At 39.6% G+C, this 14741-nt stretch overlaps 1 protein-coding gene across 1 annotated transcript; it reads right to left on the reverse strand.

The window, feature by feature from the left end:
- Positions 1-332: 332 nt before the first annotated feature.
- HDGFL3 (HDGF like 3) lies at positions 333-11755 on the reverse strand. The gene is made up of 7 exons (XM_053462281.1): positions 11441-11755; positions 6120-6196; positions 5748-5886; positions 3930-4088; positions 3611-3733; positions 2551-2637; positions 333-1091 (listed from the first exon to the last, which is right to left on the reverse strand). The coding sequence occupies exons 1-6, from the start codon at positions 11522-11524 to the stop codon at positions 2578-2580; spliced, it is 642 nt and encodes a 213-aa protein (XP_053318256.1). The 5' UTR covers positions 11525-11755; the 3' UTR covers positions 333-1091; positions 2551-2577.
- Positions 11756-14741: the final 2986 nt, after the last annotated feature.

The following is a 14741-nucleotide window of genomic DNA, read 5'->3' on the forward strand; positions in this document are numbered from 1 at the left end:
CCCCCCCCCCGCAATTTTTATATTTAATCAATGCAAGCTTGAGTTTTATTTCTGAAGGAAAAACCTCCATAGGTATAAATCTCTTTAATATGTTTCATTTAAGATTATTCTTTTGATGTGTTGTGTTACCTTAGTGCAAAGTCCCCAGCACTTGAATCCCTATACGGTCTTAACAACATTTTTTTAATACAGAAATAAAACAGTGCTTAGTAAGTAATAATAGCATTATAATGAACTAAAGCCAACATTCTTTGTGTAATTAGATCATTTACATTAGCATATCAAATTCCCTTTATCAGCTCCTCTTTTCCAGGTTTGGTTGAAATTTTTAACAAAAGATTTTCCGTCCTCGTCACATTTTAGCTGCCATTATATTTGGAGGGATAATGTACAAAGATATTTTACAGTGGGCAGCAAAAGGACACCCAACCTCCCTAAACTTAAGCATTGCAGGAAAATGCAATCAACTTAACCCAATTCTCGTTGAGCAATTCTTCCCGGAACTGGTTTACAATCATCTGCAAGCTCCTGCCGACATGTACGAAGCAACAACTAGAACTAGAAGTGTGACAATGGATATTTCAGACTACAACCAGGTACTGAACGGAATATCTCATGATCTGTTCTTGCATTATGGGGAAAGGGATATTCTTTACGTTGTAATCAATTTGTCAAGCCATCATTGAGTTCTATAAACACATTTCATATAGGGGAGTAATCTGGGGTGTGATCACTTGCTTCCACTGCAGCAGGGAGGTGGACACATGTGATGTTGTATGAAAATAGTTCTGCAATAAGTCCATAATCATTACGCTAATTAAAGCTCTTAGCTATGGGAGTAAAAATGTGTTCACTTTGAGGGCTGTAAAAATATATCATAGCTTCAGCCTGATAAGAGGGCAGTATCATGCAAGAGAACAACATAAAAAAATGAAAGGCCAGCAAGTACAACAGATAGGAAAATTATATTATGTATACAAACTGACAATCTCTAGGTGGAAACAATGAAATGCGTTGAATTATATCAAATCCAAGAATACTGCACAGCGCTTTATGGACCTCTTCCAATGGTATGCAGTACTTGGTTATGTCTGGAAAAAAAAATCAACATGAATCAATATGTTAGTTTAAGATATTTTTTTTTTACAAAAATAATAAACATATCTGCATCACCGAATTTCTATAGTGATATGCACAATTATTAAACGTATGTTCACTTTTTGATGGTAAAATGTATAAAAATGTAATGTCCCCTATTGCATTATGTAGTCATACATAGGATCAGTTGCTGATATGGCAATGTGGGATCCTACCAATGCCAAGTAAAAGAGTGGACTGCTATAAACGATAGGAACTACAAGGTACAAAGTAAATACGGTACGCTCTCTTGTAATTTTTATTATTTTGTGGCGTTGAATAAAAAGGCTCAAAAATTTAAAAGGTAACTACGACATTAAAATACATTGGCACATACAGATACATGAAATTAGGTGTCTGTGCATCCATTTTGAGTATATGAATTTGGAGAACGATTCGGTATTTTTTTTTTTTCTTCAATAATCTGATTAACTTCATTTTTGTTCATGGATTAACTCTATCCAATGCACACGGTTTCTCTCACTTCAAGCAATGGAAGTTGGATGCATTGATAAAGGGACTATGTTTGCAGACCAAGTTGCTGTTATTCTTCATTAAAGAAATCTGGTGGATATACACAAACATATGGAGTGTGTTTAACTATTTCCTTCTGTGTTATTTTAAAATTCATACATTTTATAACAAACAGTACATTAAGTATCCAAGTGAAATCCATGGGACAGGAGAAATGTTAAAGTAAGTGTTTTGACGTATAGATAAAACGAAATAGAAAATATTCCAATGCTAGAAAAAAATTCTATACAGCTTTACATATAAGAACAGAGCGCAATATTCTCACTTTGGCATAAGCTGGCACCCTACGGGTATTCCCCAGGGCTCATCTTTAAAGATGGTACCCATGGTGAGGGCAGTTTCTAGCAAGAATAGCAGCTGTTAGGGCACCTGCCAACATTTTTTAATTCATTGGTAACTTGAGCGCATTAATATATAGGGAGAAATTAAAGACTTTTTCAGCTCCACTCGGAGCAGCCCAGTAACTTTTTAAGATGCTATGGCAATACCATACCATCTTGTATCCAAAGGGAAAATAATACTTGGCTATTACAAGACTTTACCTTGAAACCAATTGTACGGCTGTCTGGTTATACATATTACAGGGCATGATTCCAGTCCAACATTTATGTAAAAGGGAAATACAGAATTTCCAGAAGATTTGTAAGTAGCCTTTGAAGGCATATGCCTGCTCACGATGTCTTACATTTAATATAACTATACACATATGCATATAGATATACATAGTTATGATGTTACTATGTATCTCCCGTAAATGGAATGCCACTTTATGTTAATTAGAAATAAATTCAACACCTAACATGATATATTCTGGAGAAGAACCGGTACAGTGCCTGGGTTCATTTCACACGGACAATGAACGTGTTGCTGTATGCTCACCAAATCTTGCCTGTGTGCCACTAAGATTTATAATTTCTCTTTAGGATCTGTGCATTTCTTACGCGCCCCACCTCTCGAATAAACGTTCTGCAGGGAAATCACAGAACACTCGTGTCATACTTCAGTCCAGTGGGACCATTCTTAAAGAATCTTATGCACTTTCTTTTGTTGCCTCACAAGACATCTCTTTAAAACATTATAAAAAGAAATCTTAAGAAAGAACAACATTACAAATAAATGTTTCAAAACAGGTGTATCACCAGAACCACAAGACTCCTAAATGCTATACCTGGCCACATGTTTAGACAAGCCAAACCCATAAATGTAATGATTTTTCACATCTTTTGGTTATTTTTGGTAATTATTTGATTGACAATCCACTACAAAAGGGCAACTGATAAAGAACCATGCATTGTGTATGTCAATTTATATGGATGTGTGATGGAAGCTGCATACATGACATCATGCTTTTATTACCTCACTCTTATATAAGTAGCCATATACCGATAGCCGTGGCTACTAATTCTAAAAGATATTTGGATTTAATAATAAAAAATATGTTTTTGGCATTCTTGAAAATAAAGATAACTAGTAACTACATGGACTAAATACTTGTTTGCTTGTCACCAAATCTCTGTGGGACCAGGGTGACCCTGTTCGCAAGCATTGCTTTCCTCTAGCAAAAGTAAGCAGTTACAGTCATATTCAGTTCATCGTAACAAAATATTCAAATCATTCATAAATAGCACAGATACATTAATCAACATTGTCTGAAGCAAGACGCTTTTGTTGTGTCTGTGATTTTAATCAGATGAACTGCTTTAAGTTTTTGGTAGTTGATTCTAATCAATCCCTTGGGCTAAACCTGTTGGCGGAGGACCTTATGCAATAATAAAAGGATCAGTAATGTCTGAAATGTTTTTATTTTCACTTTTTTGTAATAAAAATTCTCCAGAGAGATCACTGATCTCTGAGGGGGAAAAAATCAGGCATGGCTGCTCCTTTAAGGCTTGGTTAGGGTAACAATCTACAATCATACACCCGCACTGCTTTTCTGCACCTCTGAAGCGTTCCTTGTGTCATTGTCCACGTCACCAGCCTCTGAACCGCTCTTATTCTCCTCGTCTTTGCTGTCTTTTTCCCCCTCATCTCCCGAAGATTTCCGAGACTGCTTGGACGATTTCTGATTGGATTAAAAAATGACCAATGAATTCATCAAGGTAGAAACAGATTCCAGTCCTTAAAAGACCAGTTAATGAGGGCAAATTAGAAACTTATTTATTCCCAGAAGGGCTAACGGTGGTTAAATTTAATAATCCCCATAAAGACTTTTTGGTTAGCGTACAGTTATATCTAAATAGTACTGTGACTTTATTAACCTTTGACGTGTAGGACTTCTTCCGCTTAGAACCTGCTTTCTCATTCTTTTGCTTGCCTTTCCCATCTTCTTCCACTCTGTCCCCCTCTTCTTCGCTGCTGCCGTCTGCTGCGTTACCACCTTCTCCTTCGGTTTCTGAAGAGCTTTGCTGCTGGATGGCCTTAAAAGAATAATGCAAAATGTTTACACAGATGGACAAATATACGTAAAATTTCGGAAGCCAGGTTCATATGTTTCCATGCTAAAAAGGGATGCATCCATAAAGATCAAGAGAACATAGTAAAACACATTAGGCACAAAAGTGAGATTTAGGAGCCAAAGCTACCCTATTTCCCAACTTTTATTAAATACTAATAAAATATTTTTTGTGCTAAGTAATTAAGAAATAAATGGTATTAAAATAATTGGATTAATTTTCAGGCAAATATGTCTACAATCTTACCGCAGAAAAATCATTGGCATGCGTGTCAAGTGTAATCATATGTTGTGGTCCATGTGCCAATAGACAAAATATTTACATAGGCTTGTTCATTATTAGTCTTGGGGTTCCAACACAAAAGGGTCCAATATTAAACACATGATAATTTTGGAGAATTTTGCAACTTTCCTGTAAGCACAAACTGGTGGGATGGAAAAATGTCTACATTTGCTTATAACATGAATGATTTTATTAATAACATAATATCGACCATATATTTTAATGAGAACATTTATTTGCTTTAAGTTGAAAGAAAGGTATGTCGATGTGAAGAACTATTCTATTTATCCTCATTACAAGCAAGTTCCCTAGTACCTAATATCTCTCAACAACCGTCAATGTACAATATGTCTACAGCAAGTATACACCTTGTATCGATTTCCTAATAATTTAGAATTAAACAGGTTACAAAGCATTTCCCAGACCTGCCAAAAGTCCAAACAGAATAAAGTGTGTGGACAGTGTTCAATGCGCCAGCAATTAAAGTGGTTATACATAATATTTCCTTCTTCATTACCTACACCGAGTTGGAATATCAAAACCCGCGCTAAACTTTTAGAGGGATAAAGGTTATTATTGTGTATCGGCTGGGAACATTTCAAATTGCAATCTCTTTCCTATCTCTCACCAGTTCTTAACTGATCTGCTGAGAAGAGCGCTGACAGTATTGGCGCGCGCATGTCCTGCTGGATCAGCTGGGAATTCTCATCATGTCCATGACCTTTTCTCGCTGCTCCTGCAGTTAAAGGTGCTTGGTTTAACTCACAGTTGACCTAGAATATCTAGTTAATATCTTGAACATCATTTTAGAATATGATGCTTCATAATGTTCCCCTCATTGCAAGAAAGGAAATGGCCAACAGTGAAGAGGTTCTCTTAAATTCATTTACTCTCGCACAGAACAATAATAGTATGTTAGTTGCTGCATACACATGAGCATAAACAGGCTGTGATCGTTCAATCCTAGTGCTGCCAATCTGAGATAGGATTAGTGCCTAGAGAACTTTACAGGTTTACAGAGTTGTGAGCTTCACTTGGTGGACCATCTTGCAACCAAGTTCTGTGAAGCTTGACATCTGTCTATGGACTTTCCACTGAACTCACCACAATGTCAGGTGCTGAATAGATTCATATAAATTCATTTGGCAGCCCCCAGAGTGGCACACAAGCTCACTTTAAAGAATAACCAAGATGACGATTTTAGGGCAAATGGCTTAGGTGCACCTCCTGGTTACCATGTCTGTTATGTGAACCACGGCGTAGACGAATACTAGTGCTAGAGTTCATATGAATGTTCATATAAATGAAAAGTAAAGCGAGTCGGTTTATAATAGCAATTACCTGATATCCAGTAAATTTGACACCAGGATTATTCTCTATTTCCCACAATCCTTCGTTGAATCCTTTCCGTTTGTTTGACTTCCCAAACTTGTCTTTATATTCCTTGTACGGGAAAAGATCTTTGGGACCTAAAAAGGCTCTGAAACAGAGCGAATTATAACAGTAAGGTAGATTAATTTAACAAAATAAAATACTCCTATGCAGTTCATTCTATCCTCTTACACGATGCAATCTGCTACAACAACGTCTTTATCTCCAGTTTCTAAAAGATCACTAAAAAAAAAACATTGTGCGTAGAATCAGCTTAATTCATTTCCAATGCAATATATTCCGAATTTGAAATGTTATATTTAAAACAAAAACAACACTTACGTCTCATGGGTCCCAAAAAAGAAGATTGGGAACTTGTTGGCTGGCGGTTTCACAGCTCCTTCTGGAAGTTCATCAATCTGTCAATTATTAGAGCATGATTAGAATACGATGCTATCTAAAGATGCTAAAGTTTTTATTGTAGAATAGCATCAAGGCCACTACTGGATTTACTGCGACCCACATGCCCACCAGATTCTTCTGCTTCCATTCAGTCTTCCTGCATTTATCCCCAATTACATCAGCCTGGTTACCTATCGCTGACATTCTGAGTTGTGTGTGCTTGCATTTATAGAGAATTTAGAAGGGACCAATGTATATAGCCTTTATCAGTGATTACATATGCTAAGGGGAACATTCCTTTATATCTGTGGCTGTACCATTTTCCGAATTTGAGCTATTTTACTAAATTTCCGATTGGTCCCCAGCCGTCCCGCAGCGGATGCACAGCTATGTACTAATGGCATACAATGTGCAAAACATCCCATATGTCAGTGACAGTAATACAAGTGTGCAAAGAATATAAATGCAGCAACAGCTGCTCTGGAACATAACACAGTGCTGCTTTACGATGGACTTGTCCCATATTTTAAACCATTAAATAGTATACATTGAGTGTTACGTATGAATAGGAGTTCTGGTACAAAGTAGAATAATAAGCAAGAACCGATTCCATCCATTGTGATAGTGACTGTGCCAGCATTCCTGTTCACACATAGCATCCATCAAATGTCAAGTATGTTTATCTATTTGAAAACAGAAAATATTATGTATATAATGTTATGAAGCTGCAGCTGCCAGAAACATTGATACTGAACGGCAAGTGAAATATGACAGAATGAGGTCAGGGCCAGCTCTATTTTAGCGCAGATAAAGAGGTTACAGTATAGGGTAAGGGTCGGGGCAGGAACACAGCAGCACACAGTGAATCACAATCCAAGGACAGGCAGAGGGCATCCACGTTCAAAAGCAAGCCATAGTCAGAAATGTGGGAAGCCAAACATTATTGACACGGAATGCCAAGTAACCAGGGAAGGAACTCAACTACCAAGGGCTATAGATAGAGTTGGAGGGTTTGGGTAATCAGCCCACTCCTTCTTACTGTACACTATTTTTGTTCTTATTTTTCAGGGTCAGTTGGGTGGGGGGAGTAGGGACCTTTCGACCGTGGGCTTTCAATCTCACCATGACTGCATTATCGCTGTACATCTCCACCTACTGTTAAGTATGGAAGCTGTTGAATTTATATATATATATATATATATATATATATATATATATTTCTAGACTGTAAACTTGTTTTAGCAGGGCCCGCCTTACCTTTTGTTTCATATAACTCCAACTTGTTACATGATGGATTAACTGTTATGTTCTGTTTACCAACTGAACAGCCAGCAGAATATGACAGGGCTATATACATCGACAAATAATCACAAAATAATAACAGGTAGGGCACATCATTAATGCTACGGTGCATGATTTTGTTTAGACTTTATCCTGGATCTGCGTCTTAAACAACGCAGTGCCTGGGTGTGCCAGCCAAAAGCATCACAGGTTTATTGACAGAGCTCTGTGCCTGTGCACACCGGGGGGTAATTGTAATTAAGTTTTAAAATAGTTTTTATATATATGACTGGTCTATTCCATACAAAGGAATTTAATACTGAAAATGCAGAGTTACTGACCACCAACTTCCAATTCCAAGTGTGCGTTTGTGCAACTGTCAGTAAGACATTGCTACCCATCCAAATGAAAAGGTGTATAACATATATTTGTGTATTAATAAATATTTGTGAACCAGACACTACAATACATATCCAATCGTCAAAAACATTGCACGTGTCAGCGGAATACAATCTCTGTCCTCCGGTGTTGGCATGGAGAACGCGCATTCGCAGACAGAGGACAAATATCATTATTTATTCAGCTCCCAGACAGAAAGCGTGGTCTCATCCTGGTATGAATAATGTTTGTGATGAGTTTGAATCTACACCCTGGGATTTCTTCTTTAAGGACTAAACAGATTATTAAAGGTGTAGCCCAACGCATTGTATGTCATTATTTGAGAGAACTTTGGTTGGTAGGGTTTTCTACTTCTGATACCATTTGGGGTCGATTTACTGAAGTGGAACATTTTAACTCTTTGATACCACTTTGCATTATCAAGGGTAGACCCCAGTGAGCTTCTCCTGCAAGAATATATAGGCAACGTAGGAGAACATTATACAGGGTTTGCTTGCAGGAGAAGCTGCCTGGGTGCTTATAATGCATAAATATATCAGGAAGTTGAAATGTTTCACCCTCCAGCAAATCCATGAAATCACATTACCTGTCCACATGGATCTGTATCACAAAACCACTACTGAAGTGGGATTTGGCAGGGGAGTTGTGGTTGAAAGTTCCTGAATCCACTTTGCATTATAAAGGGTGGGCCCTGGCAAACAAGAATGGTTGAGCTGGCCCTGAACAGTGTATAGATCAATCACTAAGGTGACCTTTAAGAAATGTGACCCATCCAAGTGATTCTTGCCAGCCGTCCCAGCGAGACAGGTACAACCACGGCTGTAAACAAACAACTACGGGCAAGCAGCGATTGCCCCAAAAATGGTGGTGTTCCCCCTCCGCGTATTTTATGGCACTTTACTGATCTCTATGTACATAGCAAATAGCATAGTACGATTAGGAGATGGCTGGGAATACTAAATTGATGATCTATGTGACAGGAGATTTGGGGACCTGGATTTGTGGTTCATCAGACCTTATCACGTTACATTAGAGTTCACTCCACATGGGCTATAAAATGAGAGAACACAACAGTCAGGGGAATGGATTGACGCCAATCTACATACAAAGACATATGAGAAATGCTACATAGCTCTGAAAATAATGCAAAGTAACACACACAATCGCAAATAGTGTCACCCCCAAGTAAAAGCCAAAACAGAGTAAATTAAGAAAAAAGGTGTTTTTACGCAGGAACGTGCAGGAATAATCAAATATCCTCCCTACCCTTAAAAAAAAAACGATCTCAATACTGCAAATATTATCTGGAACATCTGTACATGCCAAGTAATAACATATGAAAAGGAAGGGGGCAGAGAGCAGAATGAATGTAGTCATGCGATTTCAGTTAAAATGAATCTGGAAAGAAGTCAGGATTTCACCAAAGGACGCGGCTCTTCAAAGACGGAGCTAACATGGAGATTGTTGTCGTACCCACAACTGTGGCCGAGGCACTTTACTCTAACAAGCAGAGACGGTGTATTTTTGTTTGTGTGTGTGTGTGCGATCTGCAGTACTTCCCTGATTATAAACAACACTCCTGAGGAGGTACTCTTTTAACCCTCTTCTGGATTTAATCAGAGGGCCAGACTTTAAACGCATTCACTCACAAACACCAGCATCAGCAATAGAATACACCCACGCAGTGCTTCACCCTCCTTAATGGGGAAGCCTTCCTTCCATGCCTCAAAATACTATCGCTGTCTGTCCACAGTTCTTTACGGCAAATTGTAGAATTAATTATGGCTCGTCAGCCACAGCGGTTTCTTTTATTTATACAGCATGCCTTAAAACGATCAACAGAATTGCGTTGCTAAATACTATATCCCAGTTAGGTGTCCTCTAGATTGTAAGCTCGTTTGAGCAGGGTCCTCCTCACCTGTTGTTTCTGTAAGTCTAATTATTATACTATATATTACTTGTTATGTCCCATTTACCCATTGTACAGCGCTACGGAATATGATGGCACTATATAAAACAATAAATAATAATAATGCAAGATGGCTGGAGCAGAGTAAGACTGAAGGCACACAAGCATGTTGTGCTCTGTTATAATGGCTGGATGCTTGAGTAGTCTAATCACATTGTGATCCCTGACAGGAACAAGAAAATAATACATACAAGCTGATTCTTATTCCCTGTAAGATTTCCCAGCTATAGACAACTAAAAAAATGCCCACTATTAAATTAGATATATGGTGTGTGTTTTGCACCCGGTTGTGTGTGTGTGTGTGTGTGTGTGTGTGTGTGTGTGTATATATATATATATATATATATATATATATATATATATATATACACACACACATAAATATATATATATATATATATATATATAACATTATATAGGCTACAATCCATCAGGTAAACACATTCTGTAGGTAAATTGCAAACATACCATGTGTGATGTTAATAGTCTTTTAAATCAGTTTTGTGTAGTCCGTTTCCATATTTTCTTTTTTTATATTTACAATGAAATGGATAATATATCATAAACACCATCATTATTTACAAGAAAATACTCATTTTATTCTAAGGGTGATTTGTAAAATCAGTGGACAAAACCGGTGTTGAGATCAGCTATGACCTAAAGCGTACGTGTCTTTACATCAAATTACTCATTCTAGAGTTACACTAACATTAAAGGTAGCTTGAGAGTCCTAAGAAGCGCATACTGGAAGCTTTATGATTTTAGGTAAAAAATATTGAATTGGTTTATAAGCCAAACTGTATTCTGGTTAATATAACTAAATATTTGTATATGCATCCTTTGGCGATGCCGTTGAATTTCTACGTAAAATAAAAAAAGGAAATCGCACGGAAATAGCGGCAATTGTTACATGATAAATTCTTTGCGTTTTGTTCTGATGATATCCAGTAAATCCTTTACATTTAAGGCAAACGGGGGCTATTTAAGCAAAGCCACACCCCCTTTGGAGCCTAGAACTGTGACAGTGATTCCTTCTTACAATAAGGAGATTCCTGATGACTTTAATATACTGGATGTTCACGAGAAGACGCTTCTCTCTAGTAAATAAGAATACGGCCTCGAGAAGCGATCACCTTTGTTTATTTGTATGGGATAAACATTCTGTAGCACAAACAATCGAATCATTATAAAACGGTAACATTCTATTTGTTTATCTTCCTACATCAGGAATGGAAACATGACTTAAATAGTGTAATTCTGTAACCTCTGACGCTGCAACAGTGTGAAGGTGTAATGCAGCCCCAGCTGTGCCGTGTGTGAGGAGCTGCAGTGTACTCCATGGCAGGGCTGTGCAGCCTGGGGACTGGTACACGAGCTGCCTGTGTGATGCTCAATGAGGATGCCCTGGGCTGAGTGATGATGCTCCACAGGCCTCACTCATAGGCTGTAGCAGCAGCTGCCGCACTCACTGCTGAGCAGGGTCTCCGTATGCATTGTATAGGACCCTCTATGCCCCTCTATGTGGGTGTTTATCCCCACATCCCCTGCCTCCTGTTGGCCTAGTCACCCTCCCCTGGTCAGGCCTCTCTGTACCCGGCATCTATACACTCACCCTGGCCGGCCAGTGGGGGTATCCCTTCATCTTGGCAAAGACCAGTTCTCCAGCCTTGTAGTCCCGGGGCCTGGGCCGAGCCATCTTGTCCTCTCCCAACAACACACAGGGAGCAATAGCAACCTCTCCTCCACCCCCTCCGCTCTGCAGCACAGGGAGCTAGCTGGAAGGCTGAAAATATGATACCCCCCTTCAAAAAACAACGCCGCTGCGAGTCAGGAGGATTCCCAGACAGGCCCTTCCCTGTGTCTAGTAGCTCGGGGTACCCAGGTTACCCCCCTCTAGCTCATTGACTTGTACAGCCAGCCCTGCTGCTGCTAGAATATGGATTCTGAGGCAGGTTTTGGCGCGGGCAGGGACCGAACACAAATAATTCTCCTAGACGTACTGTGTTCTGCCTGGGTCTCGCCTGATGTTTTTCTAGGTTCACTGATTTCAGCACCGTGCAGTAGGGGAGGTTTTGGTTTGTTTTCATGTTTCTGCCCACTGTAGCTAGATACTTGATTAGCAGATTTGTGGTTAGGAGGAATACAGAACTTTGGTAAATCAGCTTGTGTTCTGTTGTCTCCAATTGTTTTGAAATGTACTGCTCATCGCATGATCACGATGTTCACAGGAATCAGAATTAAAATATGTTTTGCATAGACTGTTGAAAATACTCATTTTTTGGCTGGTACCGTTAACAGCAAAATTAAGATGATCAGGGCCTTGGAACAGCGGTGGATTAAAAATGGGACAAAATGGGCAACTGCCCGGGGGGAGGGGAGCAGCATGGCTGTCTGGTTAAGAAAATGCAAGGCTCAGAGTTACTGTGTCAGCTACAGGTAAAGAGATACTCTGCAGGTAGGTGCCAGTGGGGCTTATTCACTAAAAAGAGAGACATGTGGTTTCAACATTTTGACTTAAATATACAATACGAAGATCCCACTCGAGTGAACTTCTTCTGCAAGAAGTTCATGGCTGTCCTATATAATGCGCATTTAAATTAATTCGATTTCTTCCAAGTCCCCTCATTCGATATGCATTATAGACAGCAAAAGGCAGGCCAAAAGGTCAATACATCTCTGTGTGTCCCTCTAGCTTTGTCTATGGTCCTGTCCCCTTAAATATGATTCCTGCTCATAGATGAGTAAAAAAATCCAGAGTTGTTGTAAGCATACCTGGGAACTCTCCAGATTTCTCTCGGAGACCCCGGGGTGAAGTGTCACTTCTCCGGGTCACTAAGGGGGAACTCCTGGTTGCAGGAGCGGTGTTGCAGCAAGACCCACTCCCCGCCTGCATTAAAAATAGTGTGTGCCCTGCAACATCATCGGGACCACCAACTGACATCATTAACACTGCTCATTGACATCATCAGGACTTCCTACCCGCAGCCTGCAAGGGGGAGCTCCAGGTAGCCAAAGCCAGAAAGTTTCCAGGTATGGTTGTAAGGGAAATGTAGTAATTCGCCTGAGCACCCAACAGCTTGCTAATGCACTCTGTGTGCGTCTGTAAGGGGGAGCGTATGCTTGAATGTTTGTGTGCAAACACACGTATGTATGTGTGCATAAGAGCAGGTGTGTGTAAGTGTGTGAGTATATGTGTGTTCCTCGCAGTCTATCCCTTACTACTACTACTTCTGTTTTAGGCCTTAGTAAAGGTAATAAGGTATAATGATTTGTTGGAACTCATTTAATCTAAAGAAACTATTTAGTATCGCTTTAAATTAGTCCAGTCTACTGGGAGTCCTCCCACTGACGTCGGTAAGGTTGGTCCCGCTGATATCGATGGGCAGTCCTGCTGACGTTGTAGGCCGACATTGCAAGAAATACCCCCATTTAAAGGGGAAATGGGCAGGTAGTGGGGCATGCCAGGACTTCTCTTCTACCACCCAGAGGATTCGGGTGTTGACAACGGGAGAAGCGGCACTTCTCCCAGGGTTCTCCAGGTCAAACCCGGAGAGTTCCCAAGTATATATGAACAATGTCTGGACCTGTCAGTGTAGCAGTTTCTGGGTACACCTAAATTTCAGAACCCTTCCAAACTTTGTGTGACTCCGGCCATACCTACAATATACCTTGGCATTCCTCAGACCTAGTATTATCTCACAGTAGAGCCTCACCTTGGGCACAGGGCAGTAAAACATTTTCCAGTGTGAGGTCTCTCGCTGCCAGGCTCCACAACTGGATAAAGGTAGTCCCCTAATGATGTGGCTTAAAGCTGCTAAACTGAAGCATTGGTTTGTAGTTTCTGTGGTTGATCTATTTCCTCCTTCTCTCTTACAGGTGATATGAGGTACTGTACAGTTATTGAGATATTGACAATCAGTGGTCAGGACAGTGTATTTATGTTTTAGGTTACAAATAGTTGACACTATATTGCCCCCATGTGGTATTATTACACTGGTAATCATATGCAGACTAGCTGTCTGGTCCATTAAAATTTCCATGAGGTGTTCCTTTTGCAAGTTTATGGGGGGGGGTAATCTAGCTGTGAGTGGCAGTGCTACTGGGATTATTCTCGTTACTAGTGAAAAATATAAAATGTATTCTCGCTACACAGATGTACTATATATATATGTTCCCACCAGTGCACAGTGCAGGTTGGCGGTGTTTTATAAATGAATGACAAACATGCACTTTGCCATGGTTTCCCATGTGACAGCTGGTTGGAGAAAGTACGGTAAAGAAAGAAAAAGGGGAATATGGTAGAACAAGATTAGAGGGGTGAGAGAGGTAAATGCCTTGAGAGGAGAAACAGTAAAAAGGTTCTAGTGAAAGAGCAGACGTAGGTTAGAAATGTAGAAAATGGAGAAGAATACTGTGTGATTGGAGAGGGAAATGAAATCCCACTTCATGTAGGACAGTCCAGATTTTGGGTCCCAAGATACAGAGATCCTAATAGTCTGGTGTTTAAAGGGAAAGATACGAAGAAGGATATGAGTGAAAAGAAGCAAAATAAGAGCAGTCAGAAAGGGAAATGTGGCCAGGAGGGCAACAGCACAGCAATCAGAAAAATTAACTGAGAGTGACAAAATAGAATGCACCTTCTCCACACAAAAACCGTGTTCTGATACTTCTTAAACACTTCACAGACTGCTGATCCTGTTTTCAGTGCCCATTTCAAGCTTCTATGGATATACCCTGAGGTTCTTCTTTACAACACTCAAAACTAAACATACACCTTCATAAGTAGTCTTAGGCTCCGAGTGTATTACTACATAACTCCATAACCATATACAAGAACATTACATTTATATAGCGCCAGCAGATTCCTTAGCACAGTTACAGTCAGTGGAAAAATTTAAGGTCACATACAATGA

The sequence above is a fragment of the Spea bombifrons genome, chromosome 4 (genome assembly GCF_027358695.1).
Source record: "Spea bombifrons isolate aSpeBom1 chromosome 4, aSpeBom1.2.pri, whole genome shotgun sequence".
Taxonomy (NCBI): Eukaryota; Metazoa; Chordata; class Amphibia; order Anura; family Pelobatidae; genus Spea; species Spea bombifrons.

What these genes read in the sequence shown, in the direction of transcription:
- HDGFL3 (XM_053462281.1), bottom strand. Translation starts at nt 11,524, where the DNA reads ATGGCTCGGCCCAGGCCCCGGGACTACAAGGCTGGAGAACTGGTCTTT. An exon ending in ACCCCCACTGGCCGGCCAGG is followed by an intron (nt 6,197 to 11,440) that starts GTGAGTGTATAG and finishes AATAATTGACAG; the next exon opens with ATTGATGAACTTCCAGAAGG. An exon ending in ACACAAGGAACGCTTCAGAG is followed by an intron (nt 2,638 to 3,610) that starts GTGCAGAAAAGC and finishes ATTTCCCTGCAG; the next exon opens with AACGTTTATTCGAGAGGTGG.